This window comes from Poromitra crassiceps (genome assembly GCF_964638095.1).
Source record: "Poromitra crassiceps genome assembly, chromosome: 13".
In the NCBI taxonomy this organism is placed as follows: Eukaryota; Metazoa; Chordata; class Actinopteri; order Beryciformes; family Melamphaidae; genus Poromitra; species Poromitra crassiceps.
Genome location: NC_139644.1, coordinates 25248515 through 25261280, shown reverse-complemented (window position 1 = coordinate 25261280; position 12766 = coordinate 25248515). Strand labels below are relative to the sequence as shown.

The following is a 12766-nucleotide window of genomic DNA, read 5'->3' as shown; positions in this document are numbered from 1 at the left end:
ACACACACACACAGACACACAAACACACAGAGCACTAGTCACCATGCCTCGGGGTTCTGCTTCAGCTACCAGTCATCTATGAGCTACAGACCAGTCAATCAGATTGTGCACTTCATGTTATGCAGACAAATCAATACGAGCAAAGATCAATGACAGCCTTCATTTCCCTTTTTGGTAATTTGCCAATTGTAAAGGCGGGATAACAAAGAAGTTTATTGTGAAATGGAACAGAATCAAAACAAAAAGGGCACAGATGAAGAAACCAGGTCAAAAATACGATGCTTCATAAAACTTCCATACAGTGCAGAAATAAAACTCACTGGTGCTGTTTTGTTCCAGCAGCAGCCTGTGGTGGCGCTAACGATTTGTTTGACCTTAAAAGCTGACCTGATGGGCTTGACACTCCTCTTTGACCTCATGGCTATGATACCACGGTCAGTCAATTCAATTAAGCAATATCACATGAGAGGGAGTAGGTTGTACTGTAATATTGTCACAGCTGTGATTTGGTCGTAGACACGAGGCCCACAGGCAGAGTGTCGAAGATGATCACACACCACGATATTAGAGTACAACAGCACACCCTTGAGTGTGATATTGCTTGTATACAGTTACCTTGTAAACAAAGCTATTCATCAAGTAATAATCACATTTTAAAGTAATTTGAGACATGCTTCTGTCTGTTATTTTTCTCCACCAACAAAAAATAGTTCCCTGAGGAATGCACTACCAGGAGTTGCCAAGCAACAACAGGTAAACTTGCTGCCTGCAGTTTCGCGAATGCAAGCTAGCTAGTAGCTAAGCTAACGATAGCTACTAGGTTAGAGCAGACGATATCAGCTTACCATTCATAATTAAGGTAAAATGTATCCATATCGAGGTACCAGGTGCGTGAATTCTGTTTAAACTCAGCCTAATCAAGGTTACAGCTGTGAACTGAATGCAGTGATATAGACACAGTGAAGTGTCTGTGATGTTATACTGAAATGTTATACTGAAATATCGGCACGGCTGGAATGCCTCTTATCCAATCAAATTGCTCGGCAGGAACTAACTCTTGTATAAGCTTTAGTAACTGAATAATGTCATGGATATGAAGGCGGCTGGGGGTGGAGGGGAGGTGGGGAGGTGGGGCTGCGGTATGGTTTGGCAGACACCCAGAGAGCGTGCCAGGCCTCTGCTGCCCTCTACCTTCATTAACACCAGAGGCCAAGGTCAGTGTCAAGCCACCGAGGGGGCGCTCGATACGCTCGCCACCGCCTCCCGTTCCAGCCACACTCCAGCCGCTTCATAACAGACATCTCTCCAGAACCCCCGCCACTGCCAGACACCGCCTGCTCAGTTCAGTTCAGTTCAGTTATGTTTACAGCCCCTTATCACAAGCAGGTCTCAAAGGGCTTTACATACTAGCGCCATCATCACAGTCATATACTACATCCTATATCTACTACGCACACCATAGGTTACATACATCACATATATACTAGACATTTTACTAGATTACATTCCGATACTATACAAACATAGCATATCTTTGGAGTGTGGGAGGAAACCGGAGCACCCGGAGGAAACCCACCCAAACACGAGGAGAACATGCAGACTCCACTCAGAAAGGAGTGGACCAGGGTGGAGAACCCACAACCTTCTTGCTGTGAGGTGACAGTGCTAACCACTGAGTCACCCATGTGATCCCATCATCCCACATCAGTCTCTCGCGTCCACGCACACGCGCACACGCACACACACACACACACACACACACACACACACACACACACATACACACGCACACGCACACACACACACACACACACACACACACTTCTGCCATACACCCTCACACTTTGAACATTGATAATACTGCAACTGTCAATCAATACTGACATGAAGTCCAAAAGGCGCAAGAAAATACTCTTATCGCTAATTCAAAGTAGGCTAATGATCCACACATTTTCATATGAATAAATGTCCATTTTGCTACTCTCTGTGCAGATACAGCCACCTTGAATTTTTGGCTGATCCTTGACAGGTCCCTGACAGGACCCACCAAGATCCTTGTTAGATAAACAAATATAAAACAGAACTTAAAGTGATAATCTCAAATATTTCAGTTTCCTCCTCTTTGGCGACACCTATGGCGATGAGCGGTAACTGCAGGTGAGATCGAAACAGTGTTGCATACATGTGATGTCAGTTTGTTATAGTATATATTGTATACCGGTATATTGTATAGCCACCATGGCTGAACAGACAAAGAAAAGAGTGCCACCTACATAAACTCAAACTTCATCAACAGAAAACCCAAAGAACAAGACGTCACAGTATTGGACTCACTGTTTGATTGACAGGTGATCTCTGGGGAAGTGCAATGCAGAAACACCACAGCAGCGGGCGCTTAGCGACAAAGATGGAGACAAAATCAAAAGCACAAGATGACCACAAAATAAAAATAAAAATAAAGAATGGGTGATCTGTCTAAATAAAAACTGTATTCTACTTCCTAGCAGAAACATAACACCCTTCCAGAACAAGACAAATCGCCCCGAGCAGAAAACAAGCGCTCCTTTATGGTTTAAGGTTCATCTACTATCCAAGCCATGAAGTCAAAATAATTACTGCCGGAATTACAGAGGAGCCCAACCATAGAGAGCCACCGTGTGAAGTGAGACATCAAGTCACCAAACAGCCCATTCACACACTGTTAACAGCACTTCATTGCACTTTGAGACCTATTCATTATGCATAGGCGTGCTGTCAGAAGCTAGGCAAGACAAGCACACATGAGAGAAGGTGCTGACCTCTCTGGCAGCTCCGCACACTCTGGGTTGTGTGATGCCACCTGCCAGCTCTGCCCTGGACCAAGCATGCCTTTCCATGACACTCTGGTTGTGTGCGTGTGTGTGTGTGTGTGTGTGTGTGTGTGTGTGTAAGACAGTGTGGACAAAATGTGCACAGAGACACGGCGATGTGATGACAGGTGGCTGAGAGTTTTTTTCCGCCATATGTCGCACCTCAGGTGAGACTTTTCGCTCACACTTACGCCCTGTGACCGCAGATGTCATTTAACATCTACAGCAAGACAGAAGCAAACGCCATTTATAGAGTCCGGCTCTGACTGAACTATCCCTGTGGAGAGGAAACGATGTGGATGTGCCAGCATGCTGTGAGATCAGCAGCAACACCCGGCCAAACAGCAAGTGGTAGGAAGAGCGCTGGAATGTCCTCGAGTGGAAGAGTTGAGTAAAAGTAAAAAGTAGTTGATGTAGGAAAGCGAACATTGTTAGATGTGATCTTTGTAATCAGAAAAAGCCCGCACACTGACAAAAACGGTTGAGGCTCTCTGGATGCAAAAATAGAACGTTTATTTACACAGTGAAAGAAAAGTGACTACGTGAGAACAAAAAAGATGAATGTTTCGGGCCTCAGACCATCATCAGCACAACCATCCGATCAGACCATCATCAGCACAACCATCCGATCAGACCATCATCAGCACAACCATCCGATCAGATCATTATCAGCACAACCATCCGATCAGATCATCATCAGCACAACCATCCGATCAGATCATTATCAGCACAACCATCCGATCAGATCATCATCAGCACGACCAAACGATCAGATCATCATCAGCACAACCATCCAATGGTCCAAGTGCCAAACATTGATCTTCTTTGTTTGCACTCACTTTTCTTTCACCATGTAATTTTTTTTCTATTAGCTGGCTAATGTGGCCATGCAGGGAAAGGGAAGTTTGGGGTCCCCTGCTGGAACTGCTTCCTCCGCAACTCGATCCCGGATAAGCGGATAAGATGGGTGGATTAACAGTAACAGTTGGACAGGACATATTTAGTTGAAAATGTATGAATGAATAATGCTAATGAGAGATTTATTAATTATATTAATGCAGATAAAAAAATTATACACTTATCAATATTCCATCTACAACAATAGGAGGAGCATGAGAGTTGGTGATTCAGCTGCTCTTTCATATAATGATGTTGATTTTTCATTGTAATAATAGTACTACTCCATAGTAATCACTCATGTAACTTCAAGCCCTGGTAGATAACTGTGCTCACATTAAAGTGTCATTTTGTCTTCCAAGGACTGTAGCTAGTTATTGGCCAACACTGTATCATATTGTGAATACTACTACAGTAAAACTTTGTGCTTATCCTGAGCATCTTACAGTGAGTTCAGCAGCAAAATAAGCGGTACTTTGATCAACAAAACTACAAGTAACAAAAAATAAGTAGTGCCAAGGTCAGAGTTGCCAAGATAAACTAGAACGACCGCAACGCGGACTTATGCCTCCGCCATTAGTTCATTCTTGAGTCCAAGTGGATGTTGGAGCCAAATAGGAAGAAATTGCATCAAGGCGTTTCTGTGCAGAATTGGATATTTGAGCCAAATGTGAAGAAATTTAGTCAATGTGTTACTGAGATATGGCGTTACCGAGCTTGAAAATGGCATTTGTTAGGTCACTGTGACCTTGACCTTTGATAACCAAAATGGAATCAGTTCATCCTTGAGCCTAAGTGAATGTTTAAGGCGAATCTGATGAAATTCCGTCCAGGCGTTCCTCAGATATCGCGTTAACAAGCTTGAAAATGGCGTTTGAGAGGTCACAGTGACCTTGACCTTTGACCACCAAAATCTAAACAGATCATCCTTGAGCCTAAGTGAATGTTTAAGGTGAATCTGATGAAATTCCGTCCAGGCATTCCTCAGATATCGCGTTAACAAGCTTGAAAATGGCGTTCGAGAGGTCACAGTGACCTTGACCTTTGACCTTTGACCACCAAAATCTAATCAGATCATCCTTGAGCCTAAGTGAATGTTTAAGGCGAATCTGATGAAATTCCGTCCAGGCGTTCCTCAGATATCGCGTTAACAAGCTTGAAAATGGCGTTCGAGAGGTCACAGTGACCTTGACCTTTGACCTTTGACCACCAAAATCTAATCAGATCATCCTTGAGCCTAAGTGAATGTTTAAGGCGAATCTGATGAAATTCCGTCCAGGCGTTCCTCAGATATGGCGTTAACAAGCTTGAAAATGGCGTTCGAGAGGTCACAGTGACCTTGACCTTTGACCTTTGACCACCAAAATCTAATCAGATCATCCTTGAGCCTAAGTGAATGTTTAAGGCGAATCTGATGAAATTCCGTCCAGGCGTTCCTCAGATATCGCGTTAACAAGCTTGAAAATGGCGTTCGAGAGGTCACAGTGACCTTGACCTTTGACCACCAAAATCTAATCAGATCATCCTTGAGCCTAAATGAATGTTTAAGGCGAATCTGATGAAATTCCGTCCAGGCGTTCCTCAGATATCGCGTTAACAAGCTTGAAAATGGCGTTCGAGAGGTCACAGTGACCTTGACCTTTGACCTTTGACCACCAAAATCTAATCAGATCATCCTTGAGCCTAAGTGAATGTTTAAGGCGAATCTGATGAAATTCCGTCCAGGCGTTCCTCAGATATCGCGTTAACAAGCTTGAAAATGGCGTTCGAGAGGTCACAGTGACCTTGACCTTTGACCTTTGACCACCAAAATCTAATCAGATCATCCTTGAGCCTAAGTGAATGTTTAAGGCGAATCTGATGAAATTCCGTCCAGGCGTTCCTCAGATATGGCGTTAACAAGCTTGAAAATGGCGTTCGAGAGGTCACAGTGACCTTGACCTTTGACCTTTGACCACCAAAATCTAATCAGATCATCCTTGAGCCTAAGTGAATGTTTAAGGCGAATCTGATGAAATTCCGTCCAGGCGTTCCTCAGATATCGCGTTAACAAGCTTGAAAATGGCGTTCGAGAGGTCACAGTGACCTTGACCTTTGACCACCAAAATCTAATCAGATCATCCTTGAGCCTAAATGAATGTTTAAGGCGAATCTGATGAAATTCCGTCCAGGCGTTCCTCAGATATCGCGTTAACAAGCTTGAAAATGGCGTTCGAGAGGTCACAGTGACCTTGACCTTTGACCTTTGACCACCAAAATCTAATCAGATCATCCTTGAGCCTAAGTGAATGTTTAAGGCGAATCTGATGAAATTCCGTCCAGGCGTTCCTCAGATATTGCGTTAACAAGCTTGAAAATGGCGTTCGAGATGTCATAGTGACCTTGACCTTTGACCTTTGACCACCAAAATCTAATCAGATCATCCTTGAGCCTAAGTGAATGTTTAAGGCGAATCTGATGAAATTCCGTCAAGGCGTTCCTCAGATATGGCGTTAACAAACATCCGTACGGACGGACGGACGGACGGCCGGCCGTACGTACGTACGGACGGACAACCCGGATCCATAATGCCTTCGGCCTGGCTTCGCCGGCGGAGGCATAAAAAGAGTAAGAGCTACAGAGAGACAGACAGGATGGATGATCAGTCTCTGCCCCATGCAGATCACATAGAGCCTGTGGTTTCCCCCGTGGCGTTCCGTCCCTCACCTGCGTGACCTGAGTGACTTTCTCCGTGACGTTCTGGGTCCGGTCTTTAATCTTGCTCGGCGCAATGATCTCGATCTCGGTGGGGGAAGGAGGCCTCATCCGGTCCGAACCGAAGGTGAGGGTGACCTGGGGGATGCGGCCGATGGTCCGGTGCCTCATCAGGTCCGAGTCCGACGTGGAGTTCAGAGCACTGGGCTTCAGATCTGCAGCACAAACCGGCACTCATCAGCATATACAGTACTGAACACTCATCAGCATATACAGTACTGAACACTCATCAGCATATACAGTACTGAACACTCAATAAAGGCTCCAAAACAATTGAGATAAAATAACGAGATTACAATGTGGACAAAAATAAACTGACGCCCACCACTTAAAACGAATGTGGGCCAGGGGCGTAAAGTGGGAGGGGCTTGCTCGGATCACATGCATTTTTGAACTCGGCCTTCATTTTAATGTCAACTACACTCCTGTTAAGTGGTAGTTCCTGCTACAGTAGGTGTCTCCAGGACCACATTTTGCCATCATGACACACACACGCACACGCGCACGCGCACGCACACGCACACGCACACACACACACACACACACACACACACACACACACACACACACACACACCCAGGCAGAGCTATAGGGCAGAATTATTGATGTGTCAGTGTGTCTCCAGCTGGAGTAACCATTATGTGGCCGCACATGCTCAGAGCGATGTGCTATGTCTGTGTGTGTGTGTGTGTGTGTGTGTGTTATGGCTGTGGCAGCTGACAGACATAAGTTTATTCTTTAGTGTTTATTATTGTTTATTAAAAGGATCCCCAATAGCTGCCACCTAGACGACAGCTAGTCTTCCTGGGGTCGAAAGATAAAGATAAAGTAAAGATTCATTCAGTAATCGGATGTTCATAGGTCTGTGGATCATTTCCATATTGTGTGATTTTTTTTTTATCTAACCATTTATGAGCAATTATCAAAATACATTAAAGTTATAATGCGGAAGATTTCAGTTTTCTTGTCCCTGACAACACCTATAGCCATGAGCAGTAATTGCAGGTGAGATCCAAACAGTGTCACGCATAGTGGCGTGTAGTTTTTTCCCTCTCTCCTTAATGCATTCAAGTTGGCCAGTGGGGGCGGTGATGCAACACATGTATCCCAACCGCCACACAACTCAAAAGAAGAAGTTGGTCAGTGGCGCATAGATCCCACTGGAGATCGCTATGACATGTGGGCGGCTGGGTGCAGAGTGTGTGTGTATGTGGGGGAGATTTGAGCTGTCAAAAGGGAACAAAAGGCTCGCTCCTGGCCAATCCTGGCGCTTGACTGCTGCATAGGCAGGCGCAGGGTGTGTTCTGCCCAAATCTCCAGTGGGATCATAATAACGCGAAAACAACAGCAACTTGTTCCACTCCGCCTACCCTCTCTGGCGGGTGCTGGGTGATGGGTGATATCTTTTGGGGGGGGTTTGTTTGGGGGGCGGGGAAGGTGTCGCCACAGACACAAGTTCATAAATGTTGCAATAAAGAGAGATGCAACATCAATTTGCCATAGGCTCAATCACCATTGTGTTATGTCAGTTGACGATATATAGAGACTTTACAGACATTTATTTACATGAAAATCTTTTGTTTTGGTTAAAATCATGTTGGATGTCAGGGAATATGTTTATTGAGGACTATGCATGCAGTTCTGTGGACCTGATGAAGGTGTAAAGCTTTTTGTATTACTGCTTTTCATTTTCATTTTGCAAGAACAATCAAATTGTAATAACCTAAAAATCACAAAATCAAATTACATGTGGGGAATGTTTTATTTGTGGTATAATAAAAACAACAACAGAAAGAAGATATGATTTACTGTAAGTTTATATTACTGTCAGAGGTTAAAAGTTTGCTTATATGATTGAATCAATGGATATGGATAATCAGTGAACACTCACTGCTGTTGCAGCGCGGGTCGCCGGGCCTCATGCCATCGATGTCGTCCAGCGACGAGGCCCTCCGGAGGCTGTGGACGCTGTCCCGGGAGCAGCTCCGGGGCAGAGGCCCCTGGGGGAAGGCCAACCCCGGGTCCAGACGGTCCGTCAGCAGGGAGTGGCGCTTGGAGGAAGACTGGGGCAGCGGAGAGGGGGGGTCCAGGTCCTGCACGATCAGAGCCTCCGTCTCCGACTGCATGCAGCTCTCCTTAGATGGGATACGAAACTCCTTCAGAGGGACTTCCTCGCTGTTCGGCTGCCGAGGAGAGGGAGAGTAGAGGGAAGACAGACAAAGAAAAGATCACAACAAAAAAGTCACTGTTATGTTCCTTAAGAAATTACACAGCCACATTCAAGCCTTTAAAATCTTTATTCAAATACACCGTCTTATCAGCCTGAAATATGAAGCGGAGCTGCGGCAGAGAAGAGTGCGCCACAGGGCTGCACTGGCCATCTGCCATACAGGGCATTTGCCCGGTGGCAAAATAATTGTCTGACTGGTCCATAAAACAGGTATATTTAGTGCTTTTAGGTAGTGACATGGTTGGTATATTAAGGGGAGCGCGAAGGTTGGTGGTGTTGTGTGTGGTTGATTGTCTGGTGGCCAAAATGCCAGGGCCGATTTTTTTGTCCCAGTCCACGCCACTAAAGTGACACCTGACAGATTCACCTTATTGGACCAAACTAAATTCTGGTGTCAGGTATGGTTACTGGCAGGATACTGTTTCTATGCAAAACTTGAGAAACGAGCAAAACACAGGCTTAAAGCTGAACTCACCGACATTAGATTTTCTTCTCCCTTTGGTATAAAGCAATCAGTCATTCAATTTCAAACAGTTACCTCTCACTGCCATTTGGAGACACCGACATGTAAAAATGCCATGTTAAAGTGCAACTTTAATGCCCGGAAATTCATGTGTGAAAAGCCCTCAGCAAGAGTCTTTTGTCTCAAAATAGTTTGCGTACGGTACAGACCCCCCTTCTAGTATTTGTGAAAAACAGTGACAGTAGTCAACACTCAGTTGGATCCTTTGGAGGAGGATGGAGTGACATTGTGTAAAAGGCTGTGCTAAGGTCGAGTGGTAACAGGATGTTGAGGGCACCTGAGTCTGCGGAGATGAGATCACTGATGACTTTGACCAGGGCAGTTTCTGTGATGTGAAGTAGGCGGAAGCTATATGGATGGAGAGACTCAGGTTCCTGAGGACCAACTCACTTAAGACATTTTCAACTATGGCTGGTGGCTACTATGGTGGCTAGTGTTTTGGGGTGGAGCGCTCTTGGTGGCTAGTGTTTTGGGGTGGAGCGCTCTTGGTGGCTAGTGTTTTGGGGTGGAGCGCTCTTGGTGGCTAGTGTTTTGGGGCGGAGCGCTCTGGGGAGGAAAAGCGCGCTGCTCTTCAATATCACTGCAAAAGCTGGCGGGGCTCAGCTTGCGGGTGTTTTAGACAGAGGCCTTGATTTGCATACAATGTTTGAGTCCCCTCGCATGACTGATCTGGGTTGCCATGCAAACGGCAGGGGGGGGGGGGACAAACAAACAAAAACAAACGCTCCGTGTGCTGTGGTCTGTGCGCATTGGACATGATTTGGACATTTGGCAACTACCCCATCCAAATAGGCCCCTGACTGGAACCTTTCTAACAGAGGGTCTGGTGGTTGTGTACGGTGTGTACTGTCAGGGGAATCTGCAGGCTCACTATCTGGTCTGTCTTCCAGGTCCTGATGTGGCTTGGTTTGGTTTGGTTTAGTTTTAGTTTAGTTTATTAGGTTCCCCATTCCGGGAAAAAACACATAACTCCCATTATGCAGTGGAAAGATGTGACGTAGACAAAGAAAATAAGCCAGTGTAGAGGTGATTTGGTGTTGAAGAGATTAGGAGGATCCAGGCTTACCAGCGATAGATAGCTGGCCAGGAACATGAAGGTCAGGATATACACAAGGCGACGCTGGTGCTCTATGGACGGATAGCGCAACCACATGGACGGAGAACGCAACCATGTAGTGAATGGTTTTGGCAGTTCCAGTGCATACTGGTGGTGGCACAGTTCACAGTGGTCATTGTTGGAGGCGGTGAGCCAGTGCTCCAGGCAGGCCCAGTGCACCATGGCCAGGGTCCCAGCGCACTCACAGGGGGACAGCAGCTCCCCGGAACCCCCTCCCTCCACATAGCAGATCCGACAAAACAGCTCCTCGCTGTCACTGGTGTACTCTGTAGAGGGCGTGTCTCCATGACTGTCCATGACTTCCTGGTCGGAGCTGTTGAGCACGTCCTCCAGCCCCTCTTCAGGCAGTAGCTTCACCTCCCCTATAGGGATGGGCACCCATGGTCTCAGGGGCTGCTCTGTTGTCATGTCTGCTCTATAAGGGGACATTCACAAGGAGCATCACCCCATCTGCTTGATATCCACAAGTACTCCCTTGGTGATGTCATCAGTGATGATGCCATCAGTGATGTCAATCAAGATCAAGATTATTTTATTTGTCCCAAGGGAAATTTGTCTTGGCATATTCTGAATACATTTTTTCCACATTTCAAGGTATTTTTTGATCCAGCATCCGTGTCTTTTTAACCTATTTTATGTATTCTGAATACAAGACACGGGAGGGGTCAACGATGATTTTCCTAGCTTGTTTGATTACAGTTTTCCCAAAAAGCATTTGGAGGGTGGGGTGCTCATTGCTCACATCAATAATGATGTCATCAGTGATGTCACTTTCATTTAAATCTTCTCACAGTTTGTGGTTTTATCAGTGCAGAACCAGTGTAAACAAAGGTTCTTGTAAGAATTCAGCCTGTACAAATGTCGTACATGGTACAGATATTGTCATTGGAACTGTTCTTGTAGGGATTTGGGAACTCGCTATCAAATGGATGTCTGTATGTATGCAACACAATACACAGTATTATGTGATCGTGTGTGTGTGCGTGTGCACGCGCGCGTGTGCGTGCCTTTGTGTGTGTGTGTGTGTGTGTGTGTGTTTGTGTGTGTGTGTGTGTGTGTGTGTGTGTGTGTGTGTGTGTGTGTGTGTGTGTGCGTGCGCGCGTGCATGTCTGTGTTTGTTTGTGTGTGTGTGTGTGTGTGTGTGTGTGTGTGTGTGTGTGTGTGTAAACCTCACCTGCAGGTAGTCCACCACCACGCCTTCAAACTGATCTTTGGAAAGCGAAGCTCGCCGCACGGAGCGCAGCGTCGGCAGCCTCATCTTCAGCCTGCGATTCTGACCTGTGGGGAAATGAGAGCACACATGTAGCGGATTATCTCTGCTTCAAACCGGGAAAAAAGACATTCAAAGGTGAAAGTCTTCACAATAACGGTGAAACATGCTTCAATTGCATCTCAGATAAAATGCTACAACTGGCCAGCATCCGTTTTAACAACATCCACTGGTGGCGTCAACTATTTTTCACATTTTAGGACAATAGTAAAGACATCAAAACTATGAAATAACACAAATTAAGTTATGAAGTGACCAAAAAAGTGATTAAAACTATATTATATTTTAGATTATTTAAAGTTGCCTTGATGGAAAGGTAAAAGAAAGAAAGTCATGACATCAGATCAACTTCACTATTTACATTTTAAACATATTTCAGGCATTTAAGCATAAGCCTTTAGATCAAAATGGCTTTGACTAATGAGAAACATATTCAATCAGGTGCCTCCCAATGTTTGACCGGTAGTGTAAATATGAAGTGATTTACAGTGACCTGCCCATATCCAGCTCTGCGCAACTCTCTGCCTCAGCCCTGCTTTCTTCAGAGACGGGTCAATCAACTCCTGGAAGTTGAGGATGAACATGATGACGAGTCCTTCTTCGTTTTTGACTGGGACAACGTCGACTAGGCACAGCCTGCAGATCCCTAATGACACAGAAAGACACACACTCAAGGAACATTGAACATCAGGGCACCCGGATTGGAACTGGAGACCTCTTAATGTGCAGTCAAATACTCTACCACTGAGCTAAACCACCTGTGCTGTGTTGATGACTCACTCACTAATTGTCACTATTGTGTAACAATAGCAAAAGCAGGACCACGATTACTTAAAGTACTTAAAGTTAAAAAGAGAGAACGAGAGAGACCATTCAAATGCAACACACAAAAAAGTTCAGTTATAGGAAAGGATGAATGTCCATCTCCTCATTGAGGCCCCTGGGCGCCAGAGTGTCCAGAGTGTAAATCCAGAAGAGCTCGCGTCTTAGAAGATTGTTAATGTCACCCCCCCTCCTTGGGAGTTGCACATGCTCTATCCCAGTGTAGCTGAGCGAGGCAACAGAATGGTGCATATGATTGAAGTGGTTAGCAACAGGGCTCTTGGGATCATGGTTCCTGATATTG

The 12766-nt window shown here is 45.5% G+C and overlaps 1 protein-coding gene across 1 annotated transcript in view; it reads right to left on the bottom strand.

Moving 5' to 3' along the window:
• Positions 1-12766, bottom strand: part of kcnh6a (potassium voltage-gated channel, subfamily H (eag-related), member 6a) — a gene marked incomplete at both ends in the record, with an annotated part of 39944 nt that overhangs the window by 14922 nt on the left and 12256 nt on the right. The window contains 4 exons of the mRNA XM_083649506.1: positions 6453-6655; positions 8392-8683; positions 11545-11648; positions 12128-12286. Of these exons, the coding sequence (XP_083505632.1) occupies positions 6453-6655; positions 8392-8683; positions 11545-11648; positions 12128-12286 (758 nt within the window). The remainder of the gene's footprint in view (positions 1-6452; positions 6656-8391; positions 8684-11544; positions 11649-12127; positions 12287-12766) is intronic.